Raw genomic sequence first — 19320 nt, 5'->3', positions numbered from 1 at the left:
GCCCACATGGTGGGGAACCCAGCAAGCAAGTTAGGACAGGAATTTAGTTATTGATAATGTCTGTCTTTAATGCAGCTCTTCATAAAACAGCTCCCCACCCACACTTGAATACACAGTTATCCTCAGGAAAATATAAATGATGTTTGGTTTTACAAGCTACTCTTCAGCTGCTTGGCACAATACTCACTTTTATGTTCTTGTTAGTGACCAGTACCTGAGCTTTGGGCCAACACTTCACTGTTAGAGCCATCTTGTGGGAGAATTTCATCCTGTTCAGCATTCTGGTGTGACCTCTGGATGTCAGGACCGATAAAACAATGAGCTGCCATACCAGTATTGCAAACAAAACATGACTCTGAGGGGTACTTTAGAAAAAGAGGAAGCATGCAAGCCGCCCATGAAGTCACATAGCTGTTAAGACTCCCAGTTACCAGTAAAGCAGCCTGTGCCTATAACAGGGGAAACCATATATTGCATAGAGACAGTTTTCTTCAGGTACCAGCTGTTCCAATTTGTTTGTTCATACTGATTCTGTGTACTTCATAAAGAAAATGAAGTAGCAGGGTGAAAGTCTTGCACAAGCACCTCATATTTGGCTTAGACCATTCCAGTACAGCTGTGGGATCAGCTTCTGGTTGAATTTTATTTAGTAAAAGATTTCTCAGTCTTGGAAGATTATGTTATTATCTAGACAGAATTAACAGTCATGTGGCACAAAAAAAAAAAAAAAAAAATCCTGGGCCCTGTAGACTTCTTAAGTCCATTAGAAATCTGTGGTGCCAGAATTTGACTATATCATAAGCACTCACTCCTAAAGCTTTGTGTTTCACGTCTTTTTAATCATAGAAAAAATTGGTATAAAAGCTAAGTACCAATATATAATATTAAACTTAGGAAAAAGCAATTAGCTTTGCCCACAGAGACAGAAGGGATATATAAGAGGTAAGATGCATGTGTCAGGCAAACAAAACCCATTGATGGTCTATCTCACAGTAGAGTTCAGAGTCAGTGCAAGGGGCACACCCCAAATTGTATCTGTGTCTGTTCATCAGCAGGACTGCATTGTGCTGTCTGAATGGTGTCCAAAGTACATGTAGGTGGCATAGGTGCTCAAAGACAAATAGACATATAGACCATCCTGTTGAAAAAAGATCAACTGAAGCCTGCAAGCTAAACACATAAAAATGAACGATCTCTCAAACCATGATTTGACAGTAAAGTAACAATAGGTGCTTCAGTGTACATTAAGGCTGCCTTCCAGTGTCTCTCTCCACTCTCATAATCCTACTAATCTACTTTTTAGCAAATCGCAGCCTGAAATTTTCTTCAAGTTCTCAGGTAAGCAGCAGGCAAAGAGCAGCTGGTCAAATGCTACTGTCAATTATGGGAAATTCACTTATTATACAACATAGGAGCTGTATTCATAAGAAAGTTTGCATGTTTTAATGTTAAGTATCCACATCTTAAACAAATGCTGCCAGTTTACAATATATAAGATGTGGCTGACAACATATCCAAGACAGAACATTGAGAAAGATAACATGGGGTTGAAAACAAATGAAAAATAAAAAAACCCAAGCCCTATCAATTGAGATGAGCTTTCATAAACCGAAGACATGCTGAAATAAAGCTATTGTTTATTATGAAACAAAGGGAGGGAACTATCCTTTTTTGACAGTACAGGACTGACAACACAGTTGCTGGTGTTTATCTAAATTAAACCTGATAACACAATATGAAAGCCATGTAAACTTATTTTACTCTGAGAGGGATGCTTTTGCATTTGTTTTCCATATATCAGTGATTTGGGGTAACCCAGTCTAAAGATACCCACTTAATAAAACCAGGAATCAGACTAAAAAGCAGAAACAAAATGAGAACACTTACAGTTAATTAAAAAAAAATAAAATTGTAGCTGCCAATGCTGACAAAGCATTTTTCCACATTCCATTTCTGCTTTGTTCTACATTATTGAGAAACAGAAAAGGATCTCTTATTTGACAACATACAAGTCTATTCAGCACACAGCACCATAATCTGCAGGTTTTGGTTGGTTTTTGTTTTGTTTTTTGTTGTTTTTTTTTTAAAAGTCCATTAATATAATACATATAATATGCAAGCTACATCATATACAAAAGGGACAGAGACAGGATATCTAGCAGGCCAATCTTTTGATCCTAGTTGGTATCAATAGATCACTATATACAAAGACTGAAAGTAACCAAAGCTAAGGCTCAGTAGACAAAGTATTTAAAGATGGGATCTGCAGTGGATGCATCTTAGTTCAGTGATCTTAACGGAGGCTTAGATTTGGGAAGAAACTGTTCCGTCATATCCTCTATTTTGTTCTTCTCCACCATAGCTTTGTTTTCCTTATCCTTTTTGTGAGTCCTTTTGTGCTGGGATTTAAAGAAAATGCCCAATAAATTATCCATGTTAAGAGAATATGAAAAAATTAGACTACTTGCTCTTGTATAACACAATATATAGTGTTCAAAAAAAAAAAAAAAAAAAAAAAAAAAAAAAAAAAATCAGTAGAACTTCTGAAAAAAAGGCTATTAATATTGCATTTACTAAAGAGATTCATTATAGACATCTGGAAGTTCAGCTACTTTGAAGGGATCCATGACAAGTAAATGCCTTTCCTCTCCCTCTGTCCCAAGCCAAACCCAAGCCTAATACACCAGGGTTTTACAGATACATTGGTAGAGCAAAAGAATCAAAAGGAAATTAAAAAAACCAAACAACAAAACAAACCACTCACCAGAAAACAGCAAGCAGGGAAGATACAAGAATGCTAATATTTCTGTCTATTCTCAAATAAAAAACTCTATATGTAATTTCAACTTTTCAATTAAAACATGTTTACATTAAGGAAATTATGACAATATTTTTCATGCAGAATTATTTTCTGAGGGAGTTTTCTACAGCCTGTCAGAAATTTGCGTTATATTATCTGGTGTTAACTGTTATCATAACCTGCTGTTATTTTAGCTCAGGTTTAACAAAGCATACTGTACAAGATTTAAAGAATGTGTTAGCCTACACTAAATGACAGTAGGCAAGACTTTAGGCTACAGCACTGTTACAGATCAATAATTTTTCTTCGCTCTTAAATACTCAGCTTTTTGAGCTACCTTTAATAGTTACCTGGAAAAAGGGAATGCCACCATTTGAGTGGCAACATATGTCTGTATCCAGTAAGGATTTGTCACTAGGAAAGCTTTCACTGGATTCTTGCAACCCTTCTTCCTCTTCTAACACGTCCTAAAAGAGAAGTTTTCAGAAAAGTCTATTTAATGTCTGAATTCCCTAGGTGGATATACTAAGCATAACAAGATCTACAGAGGCATTTGACAAACAGAAATTCAATTCTCTAAATTATTAACATCTTCCTTTATCTATCAAGATACTATTTTTGGTCAAAAGCTCAGTACACATGACTCCAACTACCCTGTAAAACACAAAGGTTGAAACGACCCTGGGGTTCTAGTCAGCTCTCCACAGGGGCATGAAAAAATTTCTGAAGATGTGGAATCTTCAAAGAGCCTAATTTGCCATTAATACACATACCTGATCTGCATCATCCTCCATCTCCTTTGTCATACTGTTTAGCACAGCATCAAGCTTTGATTGCTTCTGCCTTAATTGCTCCAGTAGAAGTTCCCGTGGTTCTGTTCTCACGAGAGTGACTGGATAAAGGTAGTCTCTTCTCTGTGGAGTTGTCCCTTTAATGAAAATTGTATGTGAATGAAAGGCACTACTGAACAATTTCAGCAGCTGCTTTAACTAAAGATCAATTTTTTCATTAACTCAGTACAGAAACCTTGTTTTGTTCAGTGATCATTCTTCGCATGCACCTTAAGAAAGGTATAAGGCTGCTAATTATATAATGTTCCCATTAACTTCCACTTATGAATTCTGCAACTCACATTGCTTTCTGTAAGATCATTCTGTCCCCAACCTAATTTAAATACCTGTTGGAATATCCACTTTAAGTTCCTCTTGCAGGAAATCATTAACCTGAGTCAGTCCATGCTGTGCTTCCTCATTAAGTGCCCGCTTCTGCTCCAGAAGTAGCTCCTGATCAATCTTTATCTGATCAAGAAGGTCAAAATGTACCTTCTCTTCAGCAGCCTTCTGTCTACCAATATGATCAGCAATTTCAGCTATTGCTTTATCACAGTTTTCTTCATTTTTCTGAAAAAAAAAAAAAAAAAACCAACCCAAAAAACCAAACATAAGTTACTTAAGTAACTCACCAAAAACCTTTGAGTTAGCAGGAAAAATAATGTTATGGCTTCTTTTCTAAGATGTGGTGCATAATTAGTGATATGACCTGAAACGAAACAACTGAGACCTCAAACCAAGATGTTTCAGTGCCATTTTTAGACACACTCATTTTGAGAACTCTCTTCAGAAAAAGGTAAGTTTCTAAGAAAGTATCATCATTTCAGAAAGTGTAAAGATGATGCCATCTGGTTCAGATGAGACCCCTTGCAAAGAATTAGGATAATCAAGTTAAAGTGAAAAATCCTACAAACACTGGGAGTGTTACACATTTGTAGAAAAAAAGAAAACTGGAGTGAAGCTCCTGAAGTGTTTCGTAGTTTTATCAGATACAGGGAACTCAAGATTGCAAAGGATTTAAAGACAAGCTTTTCTTTCTGAAAGCTGGCAAAATGTTGGATTTGCCCATTTCATTAGGTATTAGAACAATAAAACAAGGGTGGAAATAAAAACAAAATTAGAGATAACAATTCTCAGATCAGAGGCCGGAACTAATAGATACCTAAGAGGAATGAATTATCCAATAATGCTAATCCATTTGACCAATAAAGTAATTTGCATCCTCCAGAACATAGTCTGTATTTGATTGTTGTGTGCATCTCCTAGAGACATTACTGATAAAGCTTTAGAATTAGAGATACATGCTGCCAAAAAGATGTAAAAAACTCAAATTACAAATAGAACTCAGTTGTATGGGATTAATAATTTTTCAAGATTAATTGTACTTCAGTCTTGCTCTTAAATTAAGCTTTTGATTTCCTGTATGTAATCTGCACAAGACAAGCTTGCTCTGATCAAAGAAGAACAATTTAGTTCTGACTATAAGTGAGAACTTTTTTGCCCTACAAATTCTACTCTACAAGTTTGTCTTAATACTACATTAGACTACAAACTACTATAGGTACCTTTTGTAAAACCTGAAGTTGCTGTTTTTCATCACTTAAGGACAAGAGCTGCTGATTGGTAAAGTCGACTATCTGAGCGGTCGTAAATTCAGCCCATTTACCAGTATTCTGAGACATATTTTTGAGACTGCTGATAAACTGTTGACAGTGGTCAGTGGATTCTTCCAGGATCCTCTTGTTTTCAGCATTTATGATCCTGAGCTCTTGAGAGAAATTATCCAGAGATGTAATAAATCCATTGTGATTGGAAGTTGTACTGCTGACTAGGTCTGTAGTTTTCCTGCAACAACGTAATTGTAATAACTCAGAAATTTTGAAGGACTGATTTTAACACATTCTACTTATAGAAATGAGGCCAGAACCAGTTAGGCAGTGCAGTTCTATCAAACAAATGAATTATAATGTTGCTCTATTTAGCAAATCTACAAATTGCAGCACTACAAACAGTGGGTTTATTAAATACCTTAAAAGAAACAAACAAGAAGCCAACAACTTTGGCAAGGACTTAGTTACTCAACCTGCAGCTGAATGAAGCATGATACAATACTACTTCAAACTAAGTCTTTGTGACATGAAGTCCTGAAGTGCAGCCATAATGAGGGCCATTCATCAGTATACTGGCCCCAAAACCCCAGTCACTTATCTGCAATATGGTCAAGAAACTCTGAGGAAAAGCCCTGTAGAGCTACATTTTACTCTGAGGAAGGTGAACTATGATCTACATTATGTAAGAGCACTCAGCTCTAACATACAGGTCTTGTCCAGAAGACTTTGTAAGTATATAAAAAAAGCATATAATTTTGCTGATATCTTTATATATACTTTTATCTTGCCTTAGAATACACCAAAAGTAAACTCCTCCTTACAGGTGAACATCTTCTTGCACAGCAGTGATGGTGGTCTTCAAGCTTCTATTTTTTGATAATACATTACTTAAGTTGTTTTGTGTCTCCTGAGCAAACACATCAAGCTGGCTTTGCAGTAAGGACATTAATTCGGCTGCACTCTATTAAGAAAAACATCATATATTTCACTGTTAATTCTGCACTTTTTAACATTCTTAAAGGGTACTTGAATGCCTTTATTTAAAATATGCCAATAAAACTTTCAACATACTAAAGCTGAAGGTATATTTTTTGTTTAAAGATATAGGCACTTCGCTTTTGGAGATAAATACATATACTGAACATGCTCAGAGCAAAGGTTTTTGTTACCTTCCTACATAAGCTTCCTAAAGTAGTACAAAGGCTGAAAATAATTAGGATCAAATTACTGTTCTTACATTTCTTCAGAAGCAAGTAAAACAGTTTAAAGACTGTTAAACATCTACAAAGAATTTAAATCACAGCAAGCAATCACACTCTTCAGGATTTCTTCTTCCTCTAAGGATACCTTTGTATGTGCCAGCCTTGTCATTTCCACTTCCTCTTTTAAATTCTCACAATCATTCTGAAGCTGAGTAAAACCACTGGCTGTTTCTTCCTGTAATTTTTTCAGAGCAAGAGAAAGATCTCCAAAGAAGGTATCCATTTCCTTTTTATGATGCTCCATCTTTGAAAAAAGTTTTATTTAAAGTTAGATATTTGTTTTTAGGATAATTTACATAGAAACAAACTCTGCCCCAAGGAAATTTTTAAAAGCACTAATGATGTTTTGCACATAAAAGGTGCAAAGTAACGTCTATATAAATCTGAAGTTACAGAGCAGTTACTTGGCATGGGCTTTTGCAAGCATGCAAATTGGAAAAAACAGGAAGAAAGACAAAGTACTTGGTTAAGACAAAAGGAAGAAGCAAGAGCTGGCAAGCCATTTGCTGTCCAAGTCTGAAAAGCAATAAAAAGTTTCTAGACAAGGAGCATTGATTTAACTTGAGCTGTAATTGACAGAAGAGGGAAATTTTTCAGTCAGAAAACGTCACCTGGAACAAAGATTTTGCTTTTGTCAAAAAGGAATAAGTGAAGCTTGCACTTCTGCATAAACATTGAGGTAAGACTAGAACTAAAAATAGAAGGAAATTATTTTGTAAGTGCAGTGTTGTCTGCTCATATGGTTAACAGGATACAGCACACCACAAATCAAAGTGACTATGAAGAAAATTTATTACAGTACAAGAGCAGGAGAAAGTGAGTGATAAGGCTTGTCTAAGCTGGTTAAATTAGGTATTGAAATACAGGAAAGAGTACATTAAGGATATTATCAAATATTTGTTACATATAGCTTTAAGCACCTACTTCTTATCACTGTTGCATTTAGGTGAGAAGTTGTGACAATACACACTCTGGAGCAGAAAAGAAATATGAAAGAAAGAGCTAAAAGATAGAACTTGAGACAGAATAAAGGAGAAAAGTTCAAAACAGAAATGGAAACACTGACACACTGCAGAAAACCCAAAGTGTTAGCTATAAATCAAATAAAACAGAGAACAAGAGAAGTTGTGTGCATTACCTTGTCAGCCACAGCAGAATATTTCTTCATGTTACTCTGAAAGTCATAATTCAGCCCCAAGACAAATTCTGCCATGGGTGTCAAGCTATTTAATGCTCTTCCTAATCCAGATGCATGTTCCTCCTAGGGAAAGCAGTAAAAAAGAAACCAAAACAACCTGGAATGACTGTTCCTTCATTTACATTGGTATGGAGATACCCATATACACATCATCTACTCTGCTATTACAATATTTGGACACACACTACACCTTGTACTTCTCACATACATGGGAGGGGAAGCAGGGAGGGGCATAATCACAGCTAGGTGCTGAAGCAGAGACAGAGTCAGAACTAAACAAAATCTATAGAACCCCTTTGTTTTGATCAAGAACAGTTTCATATATGGATATTTCAAGAATATGTAAATTTACTAACAATTAATCTCAGCAGCTCAGCTTTACAATCGAGTGATAGATTCTCATGTTGTGTTATTTTTTCAGACACGTGAGAAACCTCGGTAAACACCAATTCTTTAACAGTGGCAAAAGATGCAGATACAAGTGATGCAAGAATATTAGCTGCTGAAGAACTGGTAGACAGCAGGTCGCCTAGGAAAGAAATCAAAAAGAGTTAGAATTCTTTTTTTTTTTTAAGGTTATAATATAAGATAGGAACTCTATTGATCATCACCTTATTGCCTCTTATGGCACAGGAAGGCTGTTGATCATCCCAGATACATTATTGGTGCAACTTCAATCATGACATTAGTTAAAACAAAGCTTCTTTCACTTCATAAAACAGATCCATTTTAGGAAATTGTCTTTGGCACTACTATTGTGAAATATGTCTTTGGCACTACTATCGTGAAAATTAAGGATGATACACTGATACAGGTATTGCACTTACCTATAAAATTTGTGTAAGAAGTTAACATCTGTTGCTGCTTCAAACTGTTTTCATTAACTGAATCTTGTATTTTGTTGAACAAAGCATTCATTTGTCCTGCAAATGTATTTTGGACAATAGCATTGTGTTGATCAACCGCCTTTTTACGGTCCAGTTTCGCATGGAGACCAGATACATCTTTTGTAGTTTCTTCAACTGTACTGAGTAACTACAATTTTTTAAAGTTAGTCAATCTTTAAATAAGAAGTCAAGCATATATAACACAACAAAAAGCAACTGTAGTTTTTAAAAATGTAGGGGGGGTTGTATCCTTTTTAACTACAGTTATGATACTTCCCTAAAAAGATAGGATCTTCCCTTAATATCACCAAAATATAACTGTTCTTAATCCTGATTTTGTAATTTCTAATCAAAGAACTAAGGAAAAAGTTTCCTACTGGAGACCATTTGTTCTGATTTTAAAGTCAAAGCATTAACAAAGGACATACTCAGTACCTAAGGAATTAAGATCTCATTTATCACAGAAAAACAACTGAAAAAATTCCTGACCACTTCAACGTTTTCTGAAAGATTTGACAATACATATATCTAACAGTATCCAAGCAAGGGCATTTCAGTACTAGTTCTATAATAACTAATCTAGGATTCAAACATATATTGGATTTTTGGTTTTGTAGTCAGTGTGCATAACTTTGTACCCATTTTTCTCACACAAATACTACACAACCCCCACACAAAAAACTAGGTACCCCCTCCCAACCTTACAGGAATGCAAACAGAAAGAAACATTCATGCTAAATTAAGATAAAGTTTCACCCCCTAGTTTAAGGGGGAGGAAACTCACTTTCTCTCCCCACATCAGGGATACCACACCCTAACACAGAGGTGACAGGACAATAGATTCCATTATTCACACAGTTGAGTGTAAGTTATTGCACACATCTCTGCAAAGTTTTTTGCAGAAAAAAAACTATTGTAGGGTCATCCGTAACTTTCTGATAAAGAAAACTACTAATTCTGCAAAATAATTAATGGCAATAGATATTGCAAAGCTTGTATCTAATATATCGTGACAAACTGGCCTGGAAGGAAAGGTAGCTCCAGAACAATCAGTTTAGCAGTCAACTGTTAATGGTACCACAGAGGAAGTCCTGCAGTCCTTAAGAAGATGTCATTATAATATCATACATAGGGAAATGATCCTAGTTTTCAGTCTTAAATTCAGGTTTTGTCATGCTCGCATCATGCTTTAACAGCAATTATTTCCTTGAACAGCACATGAAACTCCTAAAGAAGTAAAGCTACTATTACAGTTAGGTGCAAGAATTGTGACAACCTTGCTAGCTGTGCCATGAAGTTTTTGTTCTGTGTTTTCCAAAACTGAAACCATATATTCTTCTTCAGCCAGATGAACCTTGGTTTCTTGCAGATCTTTTTGTGTTTCTTCCAGTTCTTTCTCCTTGATTTGAAGATCTGTTTTACATTGTTCAAGTTCACTTTTACTAACTGTGAACAGTTCAGTGATCTACAGTGGAAGACAAATATCAATTGGGCAACACTGGGGTTTTTTTGTCATTTCACAGTCTTGTTTCACAGCTCTCAAATTATGCCACAAAACCAGAAAGCAAACTGTCACCTGCAGATGTAGTTTTTTCCTGAGTTGCAAGGCTCAGAGGTCTTACAACTAGATTATAGCTTTACACAGCCTCAGTGTTTACTGAAAATATCAAACTAACACCATTTTCACTGTAATAATCCCTTACTTCCTCACTCAAACCACAAGACCAACACAACAATCCTTACAGCACAAGAAAAAAATTTACATTAAACAAACTTAAGTAGACAGAATAAGAGAGTCAGTAAAGCTGATTACACAGAATATATAATTGAGCAATTTAACATCTGCAATTCTTTTAAAGACAATGCTCCCATTTTCTGTGTAATTCATCAATGGGAGCTCGTCACCTTTTCTTTCTCCTTATTCTTTGTTTCTAAGCAGATAACCTGTCAACTGAGATGCTACCATTTTACAAGCAGATTTTTGCTGAAAACAAAGGAAATTAAAGGTAAAGTTGTAGACAATAAAACGGCTTTTAACAAAATAATTATTGCACTCTGCCATTCCATATATGATATTTCAACTAATTTAAAGAATCAGGAAGTTTACACTCTTGACTAACTGGGGAACTGTAAGAACAAAAATTTTTTAGACTGTTTTTTTGCTCAAGTTTTTCCTCCTTCCCCAAATATCTTTTTTTTCAAATTGAAGCCATAGTTGAGAAATGTCACTTACTCTTTTCACTTCTTCTTCCATTACACTGATTTTGTCCATATACTCTGCAATTTGTTCTTCCTGAACTGTCAGCTTTCCATTTAGGGCTCTCAAGCAAGGATTAAAACAAACAATTAGTCAAGTAAGACCTGATTTCAAGACTATCTACTGTTTTTATACTATATACTTAGTAATTTTGAAAAATAAGTACTGCTAACTTCTGTGTGAAAGTGGGTGATTTTCACTTAATGCAGAAAAGATTTAAAACAATTTTCCATTGAAAATTTGATGTGAAAACTAGCCCTCTTACAAAGTGAAACAAGCTATTTCAAATGTGCTCTCCTTTAAGAGCTTCTAGTAAAAGAAAGGCTGCATGGTGGTAAATCAGCATTCTGGCTATACTCGGGGTAAATTTGACATAAAATCTTCAATGCTAACCTACTCCTTACACCTCTGTCTAACAATTAATTTCTTAATAACAAGTTGACCAGTCAGCTCAATTCTCTTAAATTTTCTGGTATAAAAAGAGATCTGAAAGTATTTCTGTATAAGAACAGGTACCAGTATCTGAGATGTGCTGTTAAGTCTTTTTATAGAAATTTGAGACATACTCATAATTTTCAAGGGAAATATAGACTCCATTTTTTTCTCGTGCAGCAGCAAGGTCTCGCTTCAAACGCTCAATCTCTTCAGTATATTCCTGCAGAGAGAAACAATCACATGTAAACCTGAAAATTTCTACTTTGTCTTCAAGATTTAGCTTAATAGATACTTCACAAAGACAGTGCACTATGGAAGTTTTGCATGAGCACAGGAGCAAAGCACTTCACTTCTGTTCCAAGTAAGTTCAGTACAGCAAAATTTCAATTCATACTATTTCAATGCAGATCACTGAATCCTCCCATTTGAACTGTACTTGGTTGCATATAACAGTTTACAATGGAAACTGCAGCTTCTTCAGTATCTGTCAGCTACTTTATATTGGTTCTTTATTCATATTTAGTGACAAGTTGACTTTAACTCAGGCAGTTTCTAGTCAAGTTAGCTGCTAATATAGCAAGCTGAGAAAAAAACATTCAGTGCCCTTTAGTGGCTCTCCACTAACTTGGAAACAGGTAATTCCCACAGTCCTGGCTGGTAGCAGTAGCCCTCTGTGGCCAGCTTAAGTCTTAGCAACAGTTTCAGTATCTGCAAAGTGCCTAATGCTGTACAAGTAGCTATGAAAGTATCAGTTCTGTGAGTAAAACCACTTCAGAAAAGCACAGCTTCTACTTATAGCTTCTCCACAACTTCATTATTCTTGCACAACAAAAAATGTTAATAAGAATCAAACCTAACCTGTAACTTAATCTGTGAGGGTAAACGTCTAGCTTACCTTAATAAGAGCTTTTTTTGTTAGCTTCTGATTAACTTCAGGCTTGTTCATTATGTTCTTTGCTCTGTGGGCATATTCTAGTGTACTTAATGTTTCCTGTGATAAACAGATGTAATACAAGGTCAGCTTGAGCTTACAACTATTTTTGTAACATTAACAAAATATAGTATCTGTTTTAGGAATAGACTTTCAGACTTAAATTTACCTCAAGATTTATAGATGCAGGAGAAACTGTGGCAATTATTGAAGTTCTTGTTCGACCTCCAAGAGAGTCCTGAAGGATTCTTGTGAGTTTAGATTCCCTGTATGGAATATGTGGGGCTCTTTCTACTAGAGCAGTAATAACTCTTCCTAGTGTCAGGAGAGACTGATTGATATTTCCAGCTTCACGAGCTCTTTTGTCAACTGCCCCAGATCGACCAATATTTTCACTTCCTGCAAGATCAACCTAAAAGAAAAGAGGAAGGAAATATTCCTGTCTCAAATGGGACAGACATTTCTCAGAGTGCCAGACACAGTTTATATCACTTCATGAAAGAACTAATTTTCCCCTTATAGGGAAAAAGCCCACCTTTCTCAAGAGAATGAAGTCAGATTATTTTAGTTCCTTACTTTAAGAATTAAATCTATGAAATTTAGTTCAAATACTTACCAAGTTTAACTTTCCAATTTTAACAAGTTCTTCTCCATCTATTGTTGTTTCTTTCATATGGATGGTAATTGAAAACACAGAGTGGGAACGGCTATAAAAGAATTCAGTTTCAGACAGATATCCCATTAACACCAAATGAACTGCTTGCTACATGACACTGCTGTGAGTTAGGCATCTGTGCTCTTTTGAAGGACATTTGCCCTACTAATTGGAACATACACATTTTAATACAAAGTCATTATACCAAGTATATTTTTGTGTGTATACATATGAATACAGCACTTAAAATTGGTGATCAAGCAACTGAATTATGTTTGACTCATTCAATCTCCGTAAATTTTATCTTTAAATCAAAACCAAGAGAAACATGCTTTTGTTCACATTTGTGTGTTCTCAACTCAGACGTGTCAAGCAAATTGGCTTGTCAATTTTTTAGCCAATATGCTACAAACAGTTTAATAGAATGTGGGATGAAGAAACTTAGTTTTCTTTATTCAGGCTAAGAAAACCAGAGATTAGCCAAATCAAATATTTAAAAAATCAGAAGTTCAATTCAGTTTTCATTCAAAATAGCAGTACAGTTTAAGATGATTTTAGCTTTAGTTTATTTCTTCAATAAGTTCTTACAATAGAAAGATTACATATATAGAAAATCATAGGCATCAAATTTCATGGGTTTGACCAGGCATAAAACAACAGTTCAGACAGAATAAATTCTCTAACCCCCAGTAATTTCGGATTAAATTAATTCTGTGTTCTAATCTACACTAGCCAAATATTCAGTCCCTTGCACCAGCAGACAGATGTGCACAATATATCTTTAATTTAAAAGATGACATCATAGCATGGTTTCACCTGGAAGGCACCTTAAAGATCAACCAGTTCCACCCCCCCCACCATGGGCAGGGACACCTCCCACTAGACCAAGTTGCTCAAAGCCCCATGCAGTCTGGTGTTGAACATTTCTAGGGATGAGGCATCCACAACTTCCCTGAACAACCTGTTCACCACCCTCACACATGGGCAGGGTGTTCCTTGCTTATTGCAACACTGTGGATCACTACTTTTTCATAGGGACATATAAAGTGCATCTAGAATTCAAGAATGAGAAATCAGTAAAACTAGATTCTGACTACAAGTGGTAATCAGGTGAAGTAGTCTGCATTGACATACAAAAAAACCCCAAACACCTCAGTCTTAACCCCAGCTTCCACAATCCAGTTAGCAAGTGTTCAGAAGCTGGGGTTTGAAAGAGGGTCTTGTGTTGAGCTGGAAAAAACATATCTTAGCAGTATTTTGAAGTTCTAGCTTCAGTAACAAATCCTAACACACCGTTTTCTACCACTGGTGAGGAGAGAAAAAGATACTTGAGATTCTTACATCATCTTTTACTTCTTCAAAAGATCCTGTTTTAATAAAACAAGAACAAAACAAAATTTCTGAATTGGGAAGATTTGTACCTGGAATATGCATTCATGTAAGTAGCTGCAGTTGTTCTTTTTGCTGCACCCCTTTCTAGGATTTGGTAGACTTCGTTTTTATTGTGTACAGTTACTTCTTCCAAGCCTTTAATAATTACACCCCTCTGTCAGAAAATAATGCATGCTTATTATACATCTCTCAACAATCCTGGAAGCCTTAACATAATAAATTTTGGAAGACAGCACTAACCTTGTTTCGAGGGTCATCAAACATCTGCAGTCTTTCTCCAACATCAGGGGTAGTATTCAGAAGATCAAAAAGCTCCTCATTATAGATTTCCAAAAGAGAGACTTTCACTGAAAATTCGGTACCATTCTCTGTGAGTTTTTCAAATATTTGATGCAATGTACGGGGTATTATACCTGCTAGTGGATCCTATAGGTTAAAGGAAAGTATTTCATACAAAAATAAAATGAAAGATTTGCAGGTGGTGGGGTGGAATTTCAGCCAAAGAGTCTAATTTGATATAAGCAAAAATACGTTGGAAAAAGATCATCTCCCATATAATATCACAAAGACTTGTATGAATGCATTAAAAACATAAAGTTTTGATTTTTGTATAAATGAATGAGACTATTTGTCAATTTACAAACATTTAAGAAAAGCCAGCTTCAGGATTTGAAAGGCATCAACTTCTTAATTTGCAGAAGGCCAAAGAAAACCTAATTTTAAACTATAGCACAAACAAGTGAGATCTCAGGAATGAAAATATACCTCTTCCCATGTATAGGCCTCATTTGGTGATCGCTCCCCTTCCATTGTGAAGGTCTTACCAGTACCAGTTTGGCCATAACTATGAGAATTTAAAAAAGAAAGAACAACCTGAAAAGTAAACAAGAAACTAAAACGCAAATAAAAATTTCCTAATAATAATTATTAGCTTACTTACGCAAATATTGTACAGTTGTAGCCCATAATAACTTCATCCAAAATGGGACACACGACGCTCCGGTACACATCAATCTGCTTTGCCTGAGCTCCAAAAACCTGTTGGGGCAAATACAACACATCCCATTTAGCCACAAAGTAACATACAGCATCACAGAGTACAGTAAACAGCCCATCTAGGAGAACTGTTCTAGCTTGTTTCTGAAAGTCCCCAACTTGACAAGCAGTTACCATATCAAACGTGTAAGTCTTCCTTGATGTTTTATCTGTCACTCCTCCAGTGCGGACACTGACTTCCTTCCTTGCTTGGTCACAGTCTACAACTGCGTAGGAGCTTGCTTTACGTTCTGAAGTATTAAAAGGCCTAAAAACACAGAAGTTCAGAATATCAGATTAATATAATTGCTAACAAGAACATAAATTGACAAAGCAGTAATATCACTCAAGTTTAAGGGTCCAGGGTCAGGTATAAGCAACATCAGGTTTTTAACCTGCTTAATGATTGTTTAAGGAAAACTGGCTAGAATTTGGCATTTTCCAGACCTTGTTTATCCTTCCACCCACTGTGGGACAAATCAAGTTTTTAGTTTTTATATATGCATTTTTTAAAAAAGTCTATAAACACTTTTAAGACTATTTAAATGTGCACATAGGCAGCTAACTTGCATCAGAAAATGTTCAACTGCAGGGGGGTGGAAGAGTAAATATCTAATTAATAAGACCCTTCAAATAGGGCAAATTTTAATGAATAAATTAAAGCAATAGTGAATCAATCTAACTGTAAAAATTTCCTTTTTTCATTTACACAAGTGTACATCTCATACTGATGACACAACACACTAAAGCACAAGAAATTCTATTAACGTAACAGTCGACAGCAATACCAGAACCTTTCTAATGCTGATGTATTCGAACTGTATTAGCGAAATGTGAATATAATTTAACAAGACAAAATACTGTATTTGGGAGAAAAATAAGGCCACATTCCTTTTAATCTGAGATGTAAGTAAAGTTTAACAGAGAGGTATAACAAAAGTTTAGACATTTGAATGTTTTTTTTCCTCACTAATTTAAATCTGGTGCACACGATTTTCCTTGAAGAGGCATTTGCAACAATTTGTCACAACAGGAATAAAAATTGAGCTCAAAGCTAAAAGCAGGAAATGCTATTTTATTACTCATTTAGTAGTGCTATTGTTCTTAATATCTATGATATCTATGTAGCTGATCTGAATGGACAACCTCAAAATACAAGTTTTTCAACTTTAGTAATCTTTAAAATATTTTGACAGCAAAACCACTTCAGATGCTGTATCTTTAAATTGCATTAAAAAAATAAAAATTGCAACAAGCATACAGCATCTTGAGTTTCCTGGCTCTTGTGGCTAAAATTTCTTCCTCAACACAGCACTGAGGCTGAAGTATTATATTCTAGCCAAACCACTAGATATTTTGGTGCAAAACTGACTCACAGGACTCCGACAATAAATGATCACTAACGTCATCTTCACAGGGGCAAGTTAAAGGTTTGGCTTTGTGACTTTTAAAAGAGTAGGAGGCTGAACAATCAATATATTCTGCTCTGTCATGATATCACACTGAACTAGTGAAATGAAGGAGCCTAATGGTATGATAGCTCACAAAGGTGAGATTAAAGGAACAAGTCCTCTAGGCTGGAGCAGATGTCACCATGCACTACCAGGCAAGCAGCAGCCTGGTATGCCATGGTGGCATTTCATCACAGCTTCGTTCCCTTAGTATCAAGCATATTAACATACACATTAAATCTGCTAGTTTATGCATTCTGAGTTTCAAAATTAACATTTTACCAAAGCACAGTGAATATGTTGCTTGAAAATGTCTTTCTATAAGTTCAGACATGTCAGGTTTGGAAGTAAATTAAGACTATTGCATCTATCTACCAATCTGTAAGATGAAGTAGAACCTGACTGATGAGCAGAAGAAAAAGGAAAGGTAAAGGAACGTTTACTAGCTCAAACACACTGAAGCTCTATGAAAAAGAAAAGCTGTACAAGAGGAAAGAGCAAGGCTGGGCTAGAAAGTTTCCAGGGGTTAAAGAGTAAATCTTGACGTAGGACTTAGCCTGAGTTGGAAAAAAATGAAAACACAAAACTATTGGCAATACTGATGTTATCAACATACTGAAAATTATATTTAATTAAAATATACACTGATACTTAGGAGGCTCCTGTTCACGAACAATTGAGACTAATCAGATGGACACGAAAATTGCTTGACAGCGTTTCACAATCAAGTGCTTCCGAAATGGTTTTTTACCATAACGTTTGTTCCAGCAACTTTAGTTATTTTGCAAAAATAAGAGAAAATAGCTTTTAATTCTATTTTCATTCTGCATTTGTAGAAGTGAGGACACACTGACTGCAAAATAATATGTAAGCTAACATTTACAACTCTAGCTAAAAAAAAGCTGCCACAGGCATTTCTGAAAACTATTCTTAACCCATTAGCAATATTGGAGTTTTAGCAAGCAACATTTTAATAGCATTTAAGGTCCAGTAGTGGTGTGTACCACTTCAAAGTGGTCTTCAAAGTTACCTCAAAATTCAAAAAGAACCTAACTTTATGGTACATTAAATCTGTCATTTCATATTAAACGCTAAATTCATCCTATCGACCAAGGCAGCTGATGATTATTATTTAAGAAGTTGATTCTCATAGCTTTTTGTCGGAATTCTGAGAGTCTGCATTACTGAGGTTACACAGAAGGTTGCTAAGTGGGCTTATTAGCTGTTAAAACAGTAGTGGCATCTTACAGAAGCTTATAGAGAATACAAATTCAATTTTTTTCGTGTCTTGAATATCGTTGATACTAATAACCTTTCTACACAACTTCACACTGAGTGTGCAGTGAATCAAGTCAGGAAATAGAAACTTTGGCCTTTTTAAGCTATAACTATTATTGATTATTAATAATAATTATTATTGTATTGATTTTCGATTTTGCACAGCAGCGTTGATTTTTTGGAAGTGCCGATTAGCTGTGTTGGCTACACGGTTCGGCACCACAGCACATAACACTTACGTCTCAGATAGGTGTTTTAAAAAGGAGGAACGAGCTCCGTTTGGATTTAACAGCGGGCTCTTTACTGACAATACACTCGGAGAAATACCACGCAGCTGAGCGGCCCTCGGCAGAGCCCCGGGGTGCACGGCGCCCCACCAGCCCCTGTCACACGACGACGGTCCAGGCTCATCGGGCATCCCGGGACCACCGAGAAACAGCGCAACAAACGTTTCAGACCGAAGTCCCAGACGGACTAACGATGAAAGACCTCATCGGGTTCCCCCGGGCCTTTGCTGCCGGTCAACCTCCAACGCTCGCCGGGCAGGAAGGGATGACAGCGGGGACGCCGCACCTACCTGCACCGCACTACCACCTGGATGTTCTTGCCCTTCTCCTCCTTCTTAGTGCCGCCGCCCTGGAAGCTGAGGGAAGCCATAGCGAGCCTGAGCGCGGAACCTGCCGGGGGGAGAGGGGAGAGAAGAGACCGCCTTGCTTCAGGGCTCGAGCCAACCGCCCGCCTCAGCCGCCGCGCTCCTGCCGGGGGCGCGCGCTCCGCCGCCGAGGTTTGAAGAACGCACCCGCCCCCTGCCCGGCCAATCAGGGGCAGCCCGCGGGGCAGCATGGGACATCCGTTCAAATTCTGGCGGTGACGCGCAGGCGTAGCGGAAGTGACGGTAACGCCCGGTCCCGCCGTGAGTGCATTGCATGCTGGGGGCTGTAGTGCCCGATCGCTACCACGTGACCAAGAGGGGACGGGGAGTGTGCCGGGGGTGCCCGGTGGCAGAGCAGGCGGCACGGTGAGGAGAATCGGAGCGGAGGGGCCGCGGGGTGGCGGAGTGAGGCGGATCCCGCGGTCCGGGACCGGCGGATTTGCGTTACGGCGCCTGGCCCGGTCCCCTACACCGCTTTGAATAGGAACCTGCCGTGCAGCTATTGTTTGCCACCACTACTCAGGGCGCTCATGAGGGGGCAGCAGACACACACTGCCCCCTCCGCGGCTGCCGCTGCACGTCCGTGCGTTTGAGGGCTTCCAAACTTCTCCTCTGACACACATCATCCGTGGAATCTTTCATCACAA

The 19320-nt window shown here is 37.1% G+C and overlaps 1 protein-coding gene across 1 annotated transcript; it reads right to left on the bottom strand.

Moving 5' to 3' along the window:
• Nucleotides 1-2154: 2154 nt before the first annotated feature.
• On the bottom strand, nt 2155-18927 carry KIF11 (kinesin family member 11). The gene is made up of 22 exons (XM_071748664.1): nt 18599-18927; nt 15428-15560; nt 15198-15295; nt 15023-15101; nt 14498-14683; nt 14287-14411; nt 12827-12917; nt 12380-12622; nt 12175-12270; nt 11411-11499; nt 10821-10908; nt 9864-10052; nt 8528-8735; nt 8057-8229; nt 7641-7763; nt 6588-6746; nt 6062-6201; nt 5196-5475; nt 3978-4200; nt 3574-3728; nt 3151-3267; nt 2155-2399 (listed from the first exon to the last, which is right to left on the bottom strand). The coding sequence occupies exons 1-22, from the start codon at nt 18862-18864 to the stop codon at nt 2280-2282; spliced, it is 3381 nt and encodes a 1126-aa protein (XP_071604765.1). The 5' UTR covers nt 18865-18927; the 3' UTR covers nt 2155-2279.
• Between the last annotated feature and the right edge of the window lie 393 nt (nt 18928-19320).

The sequence above is a fragment of the Heliangelus exortis genome, chromosome 7, assembly GCF_036169615.1.
Source record: "Heliangelus exortis chromosome 7, bHelExo1.hap1, whole genome shotgun sequence".
Classification (NCBI taxonomy): Eukaryota; Metazoa; Chordata; class Aves; order Apodiformes; family Trochilidae; genus Heliangelus; species Heliangelus exortis.
This window is presented reverse-complemented; position numbering and strand designations above follow the sequence as displayed.

What these genes read in the sequence shown, in the direction of transcription:
- KIF11 (XM_071748664.1), bottom strand. Translation starts at nt 18,864, where the DNA reads ATGCTGCCCCGCGGGCTGCCCCTGATTGGCCGGGCAGGGGGCGGGTGC. An exon ending in CAGGTGGTAGTGCGGTGCAG is followed by an intron (nt 15,561 to 18,598) that starts GTAGGTGCGGCG and finishes CTGTGTTTTTAG; the next exon opens with GCCTTTTAATACTTCAGAAC. An exon ending in TACAACTGTACAATATTTGC is followed by an intron (nt 15,102 to 15,197) that starts GTAAGTAAGCTA and finishes AAATTCTCATAG; the next exon opens with TTATGGCCAAACTGGTACTG.